Source organism: Lynx canadensis, chromosome B3 (genome assembly GCF_007474595.2).
Source record: "Lynx canadensis isolate LIC74 chromosome B3, mLynCan4.pri.v2, whole genome shotgun sequence".
Taxonomy (NCBI): Eukaryota; Metazoa; Chordata; class Mammalia; order Carnivora; family Felidae; genus Lynx; species Lynx canadensis.
The window spans coordinates 55144483-55162290 of record NC_044308.2 but is presented as its reverse complement, the minus strand read 5'-3'; the positions used below and the strand labels follow the sequence as shown (position 1 = coordinate 55162290).

Genomic DNA, 17808 nt, shown 5'->3' with positions numbered 1-17808 from the left:
AACTTGAACTTACCCATGCAATTATTCCCCCCATTCACTTGCATGTAGTCTGGAGGGCAAATACAGGTGTAGTTGCCGACGGTGTTGTAACACGTCCCTGGACCACAGATTCCGGGAGTCTCACATTCATTCACATCTGTAATCCAGACAGAAAGTGGTATACGAATATGAAACCTTCACTCTTTGGAATGGCCTGATACTCAGTGTCAACATAAATGTCGACAATGGAGGAGAAAATCCACAGGGCACTTTGAAATCTGGATAACAAAAATAGATGTTTTAATTCATCGGTGCCCTTTGCCTACGCTAATGTGTATGTTTTCAGGAAAGGAAGTGCCAGAAAAAAAAGGTTTTGCCTTCTGATAGGAGTTCCTAATAGATGAGTCCATAACATCCTGAAAGGGATGCAGAGATGGAGATGTGGAGAAATCCTTCAGAAAGACCGCTAATACGTCATATGTTCACAAAATCTGTGGAAGAATATAATAGACCCTGAAGCCATTCAACAACCACTTTCATGAATTTGCATTGGTAAGGTAGAATGGAAGTAGGTATTTAACACCTCTATCCCCATTTCAAACACAGAGGTTGACTCTAATCTTTGTTGATTCCAGGGGTCTTAGAGCTGTGTTATATACACTGTGATACTCAATTAATACACAGTGAGGTCATCCTTTATCGAAGTCACCTCATGAGCCTTTTGGAGAGCCAGAGGCATATTTCTCCTCCAGGATACAGGGAAGTATCTTCCTAACTAGTCATGTGACTCCCTCATATAGATGAAAACCATCTTTCCCACCACAGTCTATGGCCCAAGTGCTTTGAAAACCAGAAGCGGTCAATATTCTCCATCTTTCCAATAACACAGGATGAACAGGAATTATCACTTACATCATAAGACCAAAGAGGCTGCCTTTTTAAGAGAAGCTCATTTTGGTTCATTAGTACAGATAAGTGGTAAAGAACAGGAAGAAGAAGAACTCAGTGCTTCCCAGAATACAGAAGTCCTTGAAATGAGACCTGAGCTACTCTAATATAAATGGCTTTTCTAAAGAGCCCAGAAAACTGCAGGCATAAGTGAGACAATGGCCTAAGATAATAAAACTCCACTTTTCTCGGAAGAAGAGGAATATTTGGGGCGTATCAGAAATGATATCCCATCAGTAACATTCGTGCAAGCTGCCACAAGTATGGCACATTTACCTGGCTAGGTTCATGTTTAGACCATTGCGCTGTATAGCTAAATTCTTAGTTTTACTGGTGACTGTATACTGGCTTTTGAGGTCAGTTCTCAATAGCTGAAAGAACTTATCCTCCTAAAGGACCATTTACCGTCACACACTCGGGTATCTTCGTTCAGGTAGTAACCGGTTGGACAGCGGCACTGGAAACTGCCGAAGGTGTTGATACATTTCCCGCCTTGGCACAGTCCTGGGAGCTCCTGGCACTCATCAATGTCTGTCAAAATGAAAACAACAGCATTTCTTCAGCACTGTAAATAAACCCAAGGAAGTCCAAAATGTGCATACTTTAAGATCAAGGATACAGAATTACCTTCCAGGATGACAGTGATAGGGTTGGGCCGAAAACCTTCTCCTCCAGGACAAAGAATTTTGTACTCAGCTATTGAAACAAAAAATCAAATGGAGTTCTTTTGAATCTAAAATTTCTAGAAATCGTATCCTCAAGAGAAATACTGACATAGCCAACTGAAAATATTCATTTTCAGGAATCCTTAGCAGTTACCCCACCCATCTTAAGCAAGTTAACAACTGTGTGTATGCGTGTTATTTTCAAATGGCTTTTACTAAGGGTGCCAGAAAGATGGAAGGCCACTGTCCTCAGTCTTTGGACCCACCACCTACCCTCCTGGCCTCCTGTTCCTGTGAACATGTTTTATTCACGTTCATCACTAGTAGTGATGAAGTAGCAGTTATTGTCATCACTACTTCTTTGTAAAGATTTTCTTCCCCCTTTTTTTTTTTTTCTAACAAACTCCTCCATTTTTACATTTTGTTCAGCCTTACTTCCTGGGAATTACTGCCTCCCTTAATAATGTTAATCAGCCTGTCTCCAAAACTCTTTCCAAATAGAACCTCAGGGAAAGCTGTTCTTTCCTGGTTCCCATCCCACTTTTGTCTTTAATGCCTAGAGATCTTTCTTGCCCCTCTATTTTACTGAGTGCAATACTGATTCCCTTGGTTTCCCAAACCAACTTTCTACATTGTCCTTCGATTTTATCCATTAATTCTGTCATTCAAGTATTTCGCTCAAGAACATTTATTTCAGTGCCATGCGCCAGCAGTGTGATACTTACAGGCACATGTGAGTAAGAATGAACCTAACTGGGGCGTCTGGGTGGATCAGTCAGTTAAGCATCTGACTCTTGATTTCAGCTCAGGTCGCAATCTCATGGTTGTGAGACAGAGCCCCACATCAGGCTCAGTGCAGAGTATGGAGCCTGCTTGGGATTCTCTCTCTCTTTGCCCCTCCCACGCACACGCGTGTGTGCGCGTGCGTGTGCTCTTTCTCTCAATAAATAAATAAACTTAAAAAAAAAATGAACCTAATCTGCTGTGTCATCCTGGTGAGCTTTGATAAAAATTAGCTCTTTCATAATCATCCTAATCTTTCCAAATCTGATAATCCCTCTCCTGGCTTTCTGAAATGCTATGTGTATATGCCTAAATGTACACATGTATATATTTCAGTTCCAGGTCTGATCCAGTTTGGGGTAGTGTGGACCTATTGCTTTACTAATAATTTTTTTTTAAGTTTGTTTGTTTGTTTATGAGTACAAGAAAGAGAATTCCAAGCAGGCTCCATGCTCCGTGTGGAGCCTGACACAGGGTTGGATCTCAGTAAACCTGTGAGACCATGACCTGAGCCAAAGCCAAGAGTTTGCCACTTAACCAGCTGTGTCACCCAGGAACTCTGCTTTGCTAATCATTATTAATCAATAGAGCTGACTCCCCTACTTAAACACCTTGGTTTGCTTCTTTCAACGTCAATGAAATTAACTACCTCCCTCTTTCATTTTTTTTTTCCTCCTCTTCCTCTAATCATACACTCTTTTTAAGTCTCCTTTTTCAGGTCACACCCTGCCTTCAAGGCCCAGGGAAAAAACGCACAAGGTCATCACCACCTCTGCCATTTCAGAACTGACTTCCCTTTCTAAAGCAATTTTTTTTTTTTCAACGTTTATTTATTTTTGGGACAGAGAGAGACAGAGCATGAACGGGGGAGGGGCAGAGAGAGAGAGGGAGACACAGAATCGGAAACAGGCTCCAGGCTCTGAGCCATCAGCCCAGAGCCTGACGCGGGGCTCGAACTCACGGACCGCGAGATCGTGACCTGGCTGAAGTCGGACGCTTAACCGACTGCGCCACCCAGGCGCCCCCTGACTTCCCTTTCTGAAGAGAAGAAAGAAGGTGCCTGCTAAGCCTTCATCCCTGTGCTGAGTGCTTGACATGAATGACTTCTTTTAATTCTATGAGGCATTATATGAATGAGGAAGTTCAAGTCTTGGTAAGTAATTTGCCCAAAGTTACATCAGTGCCAAGTGATATAGAGTCCTAACTGGAGCGAGGAGTGCTCTTTCTCCTGTTCATGGCACTGTTTCTGTTCTTTCTTCCCTTATTGAGACCTACACTCAATTGTAGCTTTTATGTTTGGGTCACACTTTGCTAGCTGTACACTTCTGGAGGGCAGAATCTAGTCTAATTCGTCTTTGCACACTCAGAGTACACACTCTAGGTACCCAACAAATAATTTTAGAGAAAGTGAATAAATGAGCCTTCCGCAGGGAAAGAATCAGTACCTATCCCAATATACACTGTTAGCAGCAGCATCAACCTTTGCCTAAGAAGCCACATCTGACTGAATCCTCATATAGGACCCACTTAGAAAAATGTGAAGCCTTTTCTATTTTTAGGAGACTTATTTATGTCCTTAAAATCACATTCTAAAGCTTTCTTTCAAGTAATACCATAAGAATAGAAATAACCTTCCCTTTCTTATTTACTTAACTAATCACTTTTCTTTTACCAGGGACCAAGTGTCTAACCTATCCTAGAGCTTTTGATAACTAGCCCACACATCTATTGATGTGTTCCTGGAAGGTAAGCAATATTATATAAGTAACCTAGCCTGTAAAAATCTTCTTTAAAATAGCGCTATGTACTTTTCACTCACATAGAAATGAAATGTCACCTGCCTGCCCCACCTGCCCTTTTAGTACAAGCCAACTGGGGACTCTTCTGACACCCAAATTGGGAATGGGGTCCCTCAGTAGGGCTGAGAGGTTTGATCTCCTTTCCCTGACTAAAGACTAGAGACTGGAGGCAGCTCCCTCTTTCTGTAGCTTCTGTCCTGTGGATCTAGAAAGGAGAACCGGCCTGAGCAGGAATAATAATAATAAACAGGAGGATGTACACTTACATGTGTTCACAGGAGGGCACAGCTCACAAGGAGTACCCCAGGCTTTACCCAAAGAACAGCAGCAGGAAGCCTTGGAGACACCAACTCCAATTTCATTGCTACAGGCTGTATCTCCATTGTCTCCTCGAGGTCGAACATCCAGATAGCAATTTCCAGAGCGGGTATCTATTTACCATGTATAAACAAAAGAGTGTCAAGAATATTCTCTCTATGGGAGGGCTGGATATTGAAATCCATTTCAGAAACTGTTTAAACACTGCAATTACTTTTACCATGAAACTAAGAAGTGCCCAAACACATATACTGGGAATTTACCTACAGAATAAAAAATAACTGAAAGTATAAATCAGATTTAGGCAATGTTTACATTTTTAGGTATTACTTTTTTAAAAATTGAGAATGGAATGTTCAATGCTGCTTTCAAAGTAAAAGTATACTCTCTAAAAAGTTTTAAGATCTTACCAACACAGCCAACTCGAGTTGGATTCAGCTCAAAGTCGGGTGGACAGTCACAGGTATAGCTGCCTGGAGTGTTGACACAGTTCCCACTGATACACGTGGTTGGATCCAGACATTCATTAACATCTAAAACCACACAGCAAGGGGCACGATTATCAGCCAATGTGGGGCAGACGTCACCATACAACGGTAGCAGTGGATCTGGGGCTCCCAACAAGAATTTTAAGAGTTACTAGTTATATTACGCCTAGAAATACGGTCTTCCACTTCTGAAATAAAAACCCCTCAGGAAGGAAATATGTCATAGTCTTTGGTCTTTTTCCCCTGGAACACATTTAGCATTCAAATTTGTCATCAGGAGAAAATATAACTTTGGAACTAGGAAAAATATTCCAGTCAAGGTAACTGAAAGGAAAACACTACTGTGACCTCGGTCAACCAAAAATTCAGACACAGGTTTTAAGAAAATATATTTAATATGTGCGGCTTGTTATTTCATCAAATTAGAGCAAGATGTCCCAGGGAACCCTTAGGAGCAGGCAACTTCTGCTGCTTCCCCAACCGGGCACGCTCGCCTCGGTCCAGCTGAGTACAAGGCAGACACACGCACAAGGCTTAGTGTGCTTCCTCAAGCCTGCTAAGAGTCACTCTCCCATCATTGATGCTGTGTGGAATATTTCCCTTTCAGTTTCTATTCCAAAAATATGTACAGACTTCCGGATTTAAGATGTGGGTTTTGGCAAATTCCACCTCATGTAATCCTTTTGTCTGTTTTGAACACTGATGAAATACTTAAGAACAGACAAGCTGACTCAGAGAGAAGAGAACGGGAAATGAGGATACCTTTCTCCTTGGGTTTCCCTCCCAGCCTGCTGTGGACCTGGTAACCTTCCTGTAGGTTCCACTGCAGAAAATTCATTTGCTCAGATTGCATGTGAACTTGGAGGGACAGGGAAGACTAATAGAAATGAGGTCAGACAGAACGATGCTGATGGTAAGCTGGGGCACTGAGGAAGGCATATGGGCCATGGAGAGGCAACTTCCTGAGGCATGCTAGAGGCCTGGCTTGGTGTCATGAGTTTCCATCAAAACAAAACAAAACAAAACAAACACAACAAAAAACCAAAACAAAAAAGACAGAAGAATGTCTTTGAGAGGAATACCCTGGTCTAGATTTATTTCAGGGAGGTGGTCATGGTGGTGGTGGTGGTGGTCATAAACTGGAGAGCTACTGAATCACAGCTTGTTTAGGTAACTGGAAAAAAAAATTTTCCCCTGAAATCCTGGGCCTATCCAGAATGGAACATGTTTCCTCAATATCCTTGAATAGACCAGTGGCCCAGGAAAGAGAATGCAGATGTATTGCAAAGTCTTAACTCAGTGCCAAAGGGAACCAAGTGACAGTCCACAGAGGGCCTATAGCTTTTCTATTTTTTTTTTTCCTATGTTCCCTGAGAGTCCCCTGCTCTATAAGAAAATGATCTACACACTAGAAATTGGTGGCTGTGCTCTCTGTATCACATTCTCTGGTGACCACGGACAGGCCACGATGGGAAGGAGTGGGTGTTACAATGGAGAAGTGCCAGGAGAAGACTCATGATCCCAGTGCACGGCCTTCAAAAGGAACCTTTCTGAAAATGTGCCTAAGGAGAAAAGGAATGGCTGGGAGACCTTTCAGCCAGAGCACCCCTAGAACATTCTTCTATAGCCATGAACTTGACTGTGAGGCTATAAACTCTGTTCCTTCAATCGTCTGCCACTCTTTCCTCTGCATCCTTACATGTACCCCGTTCCAGGAAATTAATTCTGTGACTCTGTGAATATTCTTGTGAGGTCCCAGTGATACCCCAAGAGCCAGGTCCTAGGGACACCTGGGAGCAGATTTCGATGGGAATGGACGTCTTACCTGTGCAGTTCCCACCACTTCTGTCCAGTTCATAGCCTATCTCGCACTCACAGCGGAACAAGCCGGGAAGGTTGTGGCAAGTTCCAAAAACACAGATGTTCGGAAGGGAGCACTCGTCGATATCTTGGGGAGGGATACAAAGGGGGAGAAATTATTATTATTATTATTATTATTATTATTATTATTATTTTGCTAAAGGAACTGACCAGTGTCATTAGGCACCTCATGTTATCAAGAAAATGAAGACTGCTGGGGTGTCTGGGTGGCTAAGCATCTAACTCTTGGTCTCAGCTCGGGTCATGATCTCAAGGTTTGTGAGTTCAATCCCCGCATTGGGCTCTGCACTGATGGTGTAGAGCCTGCCTTGGATTCTGTCTCTCCCCCTCTCTGACCCCTCACCTGCTTGTGCTCTCTTTCTTTCTCTCAAAATAAATAAATAAAAAAAAATAAAATGAAGACCACCTAACATCAATCCACATGCTTCTCCTAAAGCCTGTTAGATGATTTGCCAAGTGTAGTGAAGCCTCTTACGTGAGAGCTCACTTTTTTCAGCCTCCATTACATGCCAAGCAGTAGGCTAAGCATTTCATGTATATAATTTCTGGTCTTTCACATAGATCCATGTCATTTTTGTGAAGTAAAAGTCAAAAAGGCTACCTTAGACCAAATTCTTTTGTTGTTCTTATCCATACAGTCATTGTTTTTTATCATGGGTTATAAAATTTTACAGACCACAAAGGCTTTGTGGTAACTTTTGTAATCAGTTTTATAATCTTCTGTATCCCTAGTGCTATGTTGTGTGCTTGCTATTGTTGATGGAGATCCAAAACTGCAGACACTTCTTCCAGGCCTTGGTCCCCGCCTCACATTAATGTTCTGCGTGTGTAATTGACACACAGGCACATTATCAGCCTTGAGACTGGCTTTAAATAGCTATAACCACTCTGCAGGCAATGATTTATATTAAGAACAAACAAACAAACACAACCTTCCCTTATAGCATGAAAAGAAGCAAAACTTTGTGCCTATTTAGGTTACCAGAAGTGGCACAGTACCTGTTTTCCTTGGATGTTCAGAGTAACAAAAGTAAACAACGTATTAGGCACATGGTCAAGAGCATAATCTGGTTTCTTGATTCAGAAGAATTTTATATCAAACTCTGCATATTTAATATAAACTGTATAAAGAACACCTAATGGTTCCATAACAAAGAAAAGTATTTACATAGAACTCTATGAGGGAATTAGTATACACGCCGTAACTAAAGACTGATTTTGAGTTAATGTCCAATTACCAAGCAACAATTATTAGTTATGACATTAATCAGGGTCTTGTTTAAACTTCTACTGTCAATGGTTATCATTTGTTTATTTCTACTGAAATCTTTTTAGTTCATGGTAGACACTAATTCTTGTCAGTGAGGGATAATGCACTTAGATTTGACAAGTGTGGGGAAAGAGAAGAACCTTGTGTTTCCTAGTGGGTGCCAGCCTTAGCCAACAGGCTCCCAGGATTCTTCTTGTTTGACCAACACTTCTCAGAAAGACAGAGACTTGCACTGGGAGACAGCATGACATATAACATTATCCCTTACTGAACGGATTTGCAAAGGATTGTTCCATATTCACATGTATTAGATATTTAGAGACCATGTGAGACAAACCCAGTACATTATTCTACATATGGAGAAGATTATCTGCTCTATTATTTTAAAGCTTTTATTTCTAGAAACCAAACCATAGCAGAGATTAAAAACATATTTAAAGAGAATCCTTCAACAGGACATTATCAGGGCACTTTGAGCTCTTTCCCCCAGCAATGGGGATAAACAAGTCGCACTGAGTTAACCACACCTTGTTAGTGTCTCTCTCCTATGGCCAATGGGTGTGCTCGTGTAGACCATCTGGCCATGGTTGGCTGTGCAGCTTGTGGTCAGAAAGTTGAGATTTTCTCTGTACAAAGAGAAATCATCCAGCTGGAGACCTAATACCTCCACAGACTGAATTGACCAGCTTAGATGTGAAGCCAAAACACACCTCAGTTAAAAAAAAAAAAAAATCAGGAATGTTTAAATAACCTCATCTTGTCAGGCTTTACAAGGGCCCCAGCAGCTTCCCCATCAGTTACCTTCACAGGCTTTCCCATCAGCACTGGGCACAAAGCCCATGTCACATTCACAGCGGTATCCTCCTGGGGCATTTAGGCACTGGCCATTGCCACACAGATTCAGATTCTCAGAGCACTCATCAAGATCTACAGCCAGAAAGAAACACAAGTTACTCGTCCTTAGTCAGCAGGTTCCTACTTCCTCACATCTGACTTTTTTTTATCATTTTCAACTTCCTGAGTATTGCAGTGTTTCATCAAATTTCTATGTGATACATTTAAACTCATTCTTTTTTCTCCTTTGAATGTTAGTATTGAATAGTCCATGAATATGGGGTTCAGATTCAGAATCCTGAATGCTAAATTGTCCCTAGTGATGTAAAATGAATAATAAGTCAAATGAATCATTCAAATTAAGGCTTTTTCAAGCAGGGTCACCCACATGAGGACACATCCATGACAGGAAATAACATGCCATGATTTGTGCCTATTTCTTAGGTTTCAGACTCAGCTCAGATGGGTAGCAAAACACCTGGAACAGCAACTACAAAGGAAGCCAAATGTTCCTGTCTGCTTAATTTTGACTCAGTTTTGCTAATAACCACAGGCATTAAATATCAAGCACATGGACCATGTATGTCTGATATGTGAAACTTTGAATATTTTCTAAGAAGTAATGGAAGGTTTATGATGACAAAATTTCACTGAATTAGACATAAACAATTTCAAATATGCTAAAAATTTTCAATGAGTTGGAAAAATTCCAGGTAAATCACTGACTGGGCCTTAGTTTCTTTTATGTTTAAGTGATGTCCTGTGAGCAGAATGTTCGGGATATATTAATGCTTTCAAGTCACATGAAATGGATCTCAGTATCTTATTGAGATCTAGAACATCTGCATCCCTTCATACATAGCTTCGTACAGCAAGCTCACTCAGGTTTGGTATAGGAACGAAGCCCACAGTGAGAAATAGGCACAAAAATATAAAGGCTAAGGATTACAAAAAGAAGCATAATTTTTTTAAAAAAAGTAATGACATCATTGCATACAATGATACCCATCAACTATATAACTGTATATATGTATGTATTTTTAGTAGCTTCTGAAGTCTCCCTAATGGACCTGGCTCCAAATTTCCATTCCACAGGCATGTAGTTTCACATAACTAATCTTTTCTATTAGAAGTTGTCTATAACTGACCCAAACTTCAGGAGAAAACCTAATGGTCTGAAAGCTGTGAAACACCTGGCTTCTCTGATTTCCATTTCCGCAGTTTTTCCCCACACAAGCCTACCTGTACAAGTGAAGCCATCGCCCGTGTATCCTTCTTTACAAAGGCAGCGGTAAGAGCCCATGGTATTCTTGCAGTCTGCATGTTGGCTGCACATGTGGGTTCCATTGGAGCATTCATCCAGATCTTATGGAAAAAAGTCACATTGTTACGAACAGAAAGTGTGACGTTTAAAGTCAATAGTATACAAATTTTTTACAGAATAAATATTTTCATGTTTATAGTCCAGGCAGCTCATGAGAAGCAACTGCTGCTGTTTTCCAACCCACCAGTGCACTTAATGCCATCTCCGATCCACCCGGGGCTGCAGCTACATTTGAAGCTTCCTGCCGTGTTGGTACATACAGCATGTCTGTCGCAGTTGTGTGCTCCAATTTCACATTCATTGATGTCTGGAAAAATAACCAATGGTTTAAAAAAAAAGTAGCACAAATGCCTTCTTGGTCTTTTAAATAACTCAGCAATGGCAACTAGCAACTTCAACAAGTGAGTCACTTTCACACAGTTGACTCACTTTCACACTTTCCACAGTATTATATAGATTGGTTTAGCATCATTGGTTTAACATAGATTGGTTTTACACTTTCCACAGCATTATATAGATTGGTTTAGCACTTTCAACTTCAACAGTTGACTCACTTTCACACTTTCCACAGTATTATATAGATTGGCTTAGCATCCACATATATAACTGCATATATTGGACAGCTTTAAATTCCAATTTATAAAGAAAGAACAATATGATGCTACTTGCTATTATTAATTCTAAGTATCTTCCATTATTTTAATGTGTCCAGTCATCGCAAAACAAAATGAACCTCTTTCAAGTTGAAGACTTTAAAAAGTGGTTTGCCTAACATTCTATGGTATCAACACTCATGGTCACATGTTTCTATTCCCGATATTTTTATTAAATCAACTATAAAGTAATGGTGCACATTGTTTTCATATCTTGTACAAAGGAATACAATGTTGTTGGCATACTAGAAAACTTTTTCACTCAAATAATATGTATTAAATATATTTTATTCTCAAATGGAATTACTGTATTATTTAATTATGCTTTATTTCTATACAAGTTTTACTTTAGGTATTGCTAATTCAAGCATTAGCAGAGAATTTTCCTTAAGGCAGTGAGTGAACCATCTTTCCTCTCGCTTCTTAGAGTTCTAGCAGGTTGGAGACCCAAGCCTTCTTGTATATTTCATGTAAAATTCAAATCAATCCAATGCAGATTTTTCTGTAAAAGGAGTACCAGATTAAGGTCATATTACTGTTAAAAATAGACAACAGGATTAAAATGGAGTCACTTGTGCTAAGCCCCATATCAGCAAACCGTGGCTTAATAACTAACTTAATTGCAGCCTCTCCCAGGAATGAAACCTTTAACCAGTCAACCTGGAGTTACCTGGTTAGCACTAATGAGGTAATCTACCTGATAGAACTCTTTCTGTCCCCATAGAAAGGTGACCTTGCCTGAAACCATCTGCTCCTTCCTTGTTTCTATCTCCCTTTACACCCAAAAAAAAAAGTCTTCCATTTTGTACAGCTCCTTGGGGCTCCTTTGTATTTGCTAGATGGGATGCTGCTGAATGAGTAAATTGTGGAATAAAGCCAATAAGACCTTTAAATTTTATTCAGTTGCATTTCTTTTTTTAACATGACTAAAAGACTCCAAATTCTTGAAAGTTCTCCATTCTCCAAAATTCCATTTCCAAATTTAGCCAAGACGGATTCTATAATATAAAAGTGCTATAAAATGTAAAGTGAAATGTTATTTTTCTGTGATATTGTGATTTATAAGAAATAAACCTTGGTCTTTATCCCTGTTTCTGGCACAGAGTTCCTAAAACTCTTGGAATTACCTAGTGATGAGAGCACAAAGGTGTATTTTGTTACATTTATGAGGTAAATTTTGGACTTCACCTAAGCATGGAGTTTGTTGCCAGGAGAATCAACCATGTAATTAGAGGGTTAGAACTTCCAGTTTCACCCCTGACCCCCATGGGAGAGAGGCTGGGGTTGAATCAATGACCAATGACCAACGATTTGATCAATCATGCCTATGTAACAAAGCCTCCAATAAAACCCCAAAAGATGGGTTCAGATGCCTATGTAATGAAGCCTCCAATAAAACCCCAAAAGCTTCTGGATTGGTGAATATGTGGAGATTCAAGGAGAATGGCTTGCTCAGAGAGGGCCTCGAAGTTCCACACCTCTACCCCCTACCTAGCTCTATGCATCCCTTCTCTCTGGCTGTTCCTGAGTTATATTCTTTTATAATATACTGGTGATCTAGCAAGTAAGCGGAGTTCTGTGATGGGATAGAGGGGTGTTGGGAGCCTTTAATTTGTAGGACTAATAGCCAGTAGTTCAAAAGCATAGGTAACAACCTGGACATGTGATTGGCATGTGAAATGAGGACAGTCTTGTGTAACTGAGCCCTTAAACTGTGGCATCTTTCACTATTTCCAGGTAGATATTGTCAGAACTGAGTTGAATTTTAAGACACCCTATTGGTGATCAGAATTGAGATTGGTACCAGTATCCTTACTCCCCAAACTAAATCCATTATGAAGGACAGGTACTTAACCTTATAACAACTTTTTCGTTAACTAAGAATAAGAATTCCTAAGTAGGGATACTACGACTCTATATGGAAACCAACATCTAACTTAGGTCAAGAGGGATAGTTTTGGCATGTGAAATGTTACAAGAATTTTCAGTGATCATTTGAAAAGGGGCATGAAAAAGAAACTGGGCAAGCAACTTGTGTTTACCCTTTGTTTACTTAAGAAGCCCAATTAAATGATTTGAAAGTGTTTGGAAACATGCTGTTTGCCAAATGTTCCCTCTGAAGCCCTGAAATGATCCTGAGATCTTTGGCTTCTTCATAACTTCTAGAGCAAACACAAAATAAAATAGTGACATTTTTCCTACAAAAATATTTTGTGATATCACTAATGATCATAAAATGAAAACATGCCTGGAAGAAAGTTCTGACAATTAGAATGTATTGTATGGGTGAATTTTAATGTAACCTTGGCAGCCACATGAACCTATCGAGTTATTAAAGCGGGTCAAGGCAGGCACATACCAGGGAGCTTTAGACTTGTGACTGGAAGCTTTAACCAACTGAATAATTGAGCAGGGCACATTCCAAGGAAATGAGGAGGAAGGCCAGCCCAGGGATAACAGTAGTAAGTTTGCACGAGAATTCAAGAAAGTAAGCCTGACCTAAGGGCTCCCAAATGGGACCATTAACACTTCTTTCTTCCTCAGGTAAAAATCACTTCCCTCAGCGTTAATGACCTTTTGCAGAGTCCTGTCTTCATTTCCCTTCTTTGTCATAATCTCTTTTGAGTTAGGTAGAAACAATGAGTTTCAATTGCCTAAGTATGGAAGCTTCTAAATGTTATAAAATTAAGGAATTTTCCAAGTAGAAAGAACTCAGAATTTGACTTTCCGAATTCTCAGTTTCTCAGAGGAGGTACAGTTGGTCCCCAAGAACATGGGGACTTTCAAGGGCCCCAAGGTCAATAAATGGTATAGCCAGAACCACGTAGAACTTATTTTCCCTGTCTCCTGCTTGGCACTCTTTTGTCTGGACCACAGCAGTATAATCGAGCTGATTTATTTGGTTACATAAGGACTTTATTCTAAGTCCCACTTCATGGAGTTTTCAAAATCTTGGTGAGTATTAACAGACTTTCAGAAATTTTCACAAATATTTTCTACTTAGTATAATTTTCAGAGATGATCATAGCTTGTAAATCTAGTAATTCTCTAATCTTTTTCTAATTACCAAATTCCAACTTTCTAATTACGAAAGGTTTTCATATGGATTTTTTGCTTTCTCTATTTAATCTTGCAATTCAGAAAGTTACCATTTCTTTTAAAAGGAGTCTCCGACCCTTTTAAAATCATTAATAATATGCTAATATAAATTTCTTTTTCCTTTAAATGTTTATTTATTTTTGAGAGATAGAGAATGCAAGCAGGGGAGGGGTAGAGACAGAAGGAGATACAGAATCCCGAGCAGGCTCCGTGCTGTTAGTGCAGAGCCTGACATGGGGCTCACAATCCCACGAAACCATGAGATCATGACCTGAGCTGAAATCAAGAGTCAGATGCTTAACCAACTGAGCCACCCATATGCTACTGTAAATTTCTAATTTGAGAAAATGCATGCAGTTTTACTGCAATGTTTTCAAGGTGAAAAGAAATTCTATTTGTAAGAAGCCATGTATCATAGGCTTTAGATACTAGGAGAAATGATAACTCAGGAGCCAATATTCAATTCTTCATTGTGTGAATATTTGTTTAAGTCATTGTTTAAGTCATTTGTTTAAGTCTCAACGACTTTTAACAAGTAACAAGCGAATTAGAAAGAGTTGGTCAGGGGCGCTGGTTCAGTCAGTTAAGCATCTGACTCTTGACTTTGGCTCAGGTTATGATCTCACGGTTTGTGAGTTCAAGCCCTGGGTCGGGCTCTGTGCTGACAGCAAGGAGCCTACTTGGGATTCTCTCTCTCTCTGTCTCTCTCTCTTTCTCTCTCTCCCTCTCTCTACACTCACCTTCCCCCTCCCCCACTCACACATGCATGCTCTTGCGCTCTCTCTCAAAGTAAATAAACAAACAAAAAGAAAAGAAAAAGTTGGTCATAAAGTGTAAAGGCATCCTTGAGTAAAATGTCTTTGCATGTGTATGTATGTGCACATGTACTATTGCCAGCTATTATTTATTAATTATTCCCATGGCAGACTTGTGCCTAAGACTATACCTCATTATAAAAGCAAACAGAAGAAGAAACTGACCCATAAGGAAAACAAACAAACAAAATGCTGTATTCAAACATCTACTCTTCAATAATGGTAAGGAAACATAGCACATGCTTGCCAAGAACGTTTCTTTCTGTACAAATGTTCTCTTTCCCCCACAAGTTTGCTCCAGACAGAAAATTCCTTTTTTAAGATTAAGAATAAGCACAAGCCAAGAAAAGCAAGGAAATGCAAATTTAGGGCTGACACTGCAATGTCCTTAACCCCACCAAAGTTCCCTCACAAAGACTCAAAGGTTCTACTTGCATGGCTGTCTTGATAGGCAAGGGTGTGGTCTAAGCAGACCCCATGCACAGGTTCTGGGTGTGTTCCACTGACATTCGAGTAAGGGCTTTGTGCTCTCCTCTACTCTGGCCTCCTCTGACAGTCTTACAAGGAAACACTGTATCACCCACACACACACCTGCCCTCTTGCCTTCTGGCCATCACTCACAGTGGAGCTGGCACACTGTGAGATCTCCTTGCCTGGGCATTGGGGAAGAGGACATTGGAATAAATGGAGAGGCCAAACATGAAGGCTACTTGGATTTCTCTATTTGGATCCAAATTTGAGCCAAGACTATTTAACTGAACACCCACAGAGTTTTCACAGGCTGACAGCCAGTAGAGGACAATTAGCAGTGATAAGAAGAGCTGGGAGGAAATGGGCACAAATTCTCACCGAGTCCTGATGGTTTTGAAGAATATGATTCTCTGTCATGGACTAAGACCCATGAGTAACATTTCTCATGTGAAAAGAAGCAGAGTGTTTGAGAAATGGAATTACCCAGATATGCTGCTATTTTAACTGAAAACAATTCTTCTGATCTTAATGGTATGCTTGTTCACTGACTGAGTGAACACAGGATGGGAGGTAGGTTCTCAGAAGTTCATTTTTGAAAGCAGGGACCCACTAGGGCTGGCACTTAGCAGCAACTTAGCTCTTCTTCCAATTTATTGTCTAATTACAATTATATGGAATGAACAGAAGAAGCCTGGCATGTGGGCCACAAACACTATAATCCAGCCCCCTTAAGCTACGGACAGAAGAGCATGTTCTAGATTTTAAGCAAATGTACATTCTCCCTCCATTAAATAGAACATTCCCCTCAGTGATACCCATGATTTGAACAAAGCTTAAGGAGAAAAAAGAAACCCTTAACATCTGTGTGGGCTGGGAATGTAAGTCAGTGGGTGGATTCTGAACACTGCTAAAGTGATTGGGAGAAAAAACATGTTTATTTGTTAAAATGGAAACAATCAGTAACGACAAGGGAGCTGAAATATTTAGACAAAGCTGTAATGGAACCCAGAGGACGTTTTTTTTTTTTTCAGTTCTCATGAAACAAAGTTCTTCCCTATGAAATAGCATACATATTTTTACAATTCCTTTACAGGGTACTCATTTATATATATATATATATATATATATATATATATATATATATATGTGTGTGTGTGTGTGTGTGTGTACACACACATACATATACATATACATACACTTATTAGCATACACATTGTATGTATGTATACATATATATGCACAAAAATACATTTACACATATTATCAAAAACCTTGTCCCAGGTTTGTTCTTCACTGTTAGTTGTGCTGTGTCTTGCTTATCCCGTTAGGCAAGATACATATCTCTATTTACATTAGTTGCCTGGGACATTATAAACACTTGTCTTTAACATGACTGTCACCAAGGTAACCTGATGGTATTCTAAGTTGGGAGTGACACTAATTTTAAACTAAAAGCAGGCTAATAGAGCCCTAGTTACATGGGATTAAAAATACATTTTGGCTCAGTTTTTTTAAGACTTGTGTTTAAGTACAGCAAACTTGCTGCCAATTCCGGTTTGTGCAAGTCATTTCCAATCAAATGTGATACCATTGGTTGAATAACGGTAATTACAGAGGACCTCTTTTTCTTCCCTTCCCGATGCACCCTCTCTTTCTGTACCTCGCTAAAAGGGTGCTGATGCAAGAGGAACGCTTATGTAACTACAGAGCACCTTGAGCTGTTCAGGCCCACACACCAGCGGAAGAGCTAGCCAGTAAAATCCAGAGTTGTACTACTTTACATGAGGCTATCATGTGCCATGAGGCAATGCTACGGAAGTGGCTGTGAAACTCGTCTTCTCTCTACGGTGCTGGCTGGGTTTTATGAAATTGAGAAGTCCTTTGGGGCTACAATTTAAAAGTAGGGTGATGCTGGCCCTTAGAAAAGAATGGAGTATTTCTTGAACTTCAAATCTAGGTTTCTGGTCATGTCATTTTACTACAAGTCTGCTGTTGTTTTTTTTTTTAATTTTTTTTAATGTTTTATTTATTTTTGAGACAGAGAGAGACAGAGCATGAGCAGGGGAGGGGCAGAGAGACAGGGAGACACAGAATCCGAAGCCAGCTCCGGGCTCTGCGATATCAGCACAGAGCCTGACGCGGGGCTCGAACTCACAGACCGTGAGATCATGACCTGAGCCGAAGTCGGACGCCCAACCGACTGAGCCACCCAGGTGCCCCAAGACTGCTGTTCTTAATGTCAAACTGGTGTCACTGGTGTCCTCTCATCTAACACGGGGTACGTGGCTCTCATTACAACAGTGCAGACTCAGTTATGAAAAACAAGACTTTTAATATACAGAGTAAGATTTCCCTTCTCTAAACTGGTCTCAAGCATGTATCAGTAAATAGTAGTACAGAACTTTGTTGAACTACTGTTATTAAAGACATGTTATGTCTTTAATTAAAATGGCTTCTAGACACTGTGTCTGTATGTGTCA

General features: G+C 40.2%; 1 protein-coding gene across 1 annotated transcript in view; it reads right to left on the bottom strand.

The window, feature by feature from the left end:
- FBN1 (fibrillin 1) overlaps window positions 1-17808 on the bottom strand; it is a 232954-nt gene that overhangs the window by 49636 nt on the left and 165510 nt on the right. Inside the window, exons 32-40 of the mRNA XM_030318235.1 lie at window positions 10474-10596; window positions 10208-10330; window positions 8933-9058; window positions 6806-6928; window positions 4903-5025; window positions 4441-4605; window positions 1555-1623; window positions 1333-1458; window positions 14-136 (exon numbers count right to left, since the gene is read on the bottom strand). Of these exons, the coding sequence (XP_030174095.1) occupies window positions 14-136; window positions 1333-1458; window positions 1555-1623; window positions 4441-4605; window positions 4903-5025; window positions 6806-6928; window positions 8933-9058; window positions 10208-10330; window positions 10474-10596 (1101 nt within the window). The remainder of the gene's footprint in view (window positions 1-13; window positions 137-1332; window positions 1459-1554; window positions 1624-4440; window positions 4606-4902; window positions 5026-6805; window positions 6929-8932; window positions 9059-10207; window positions 10331-10473; window positions 10597-17808) is intronic.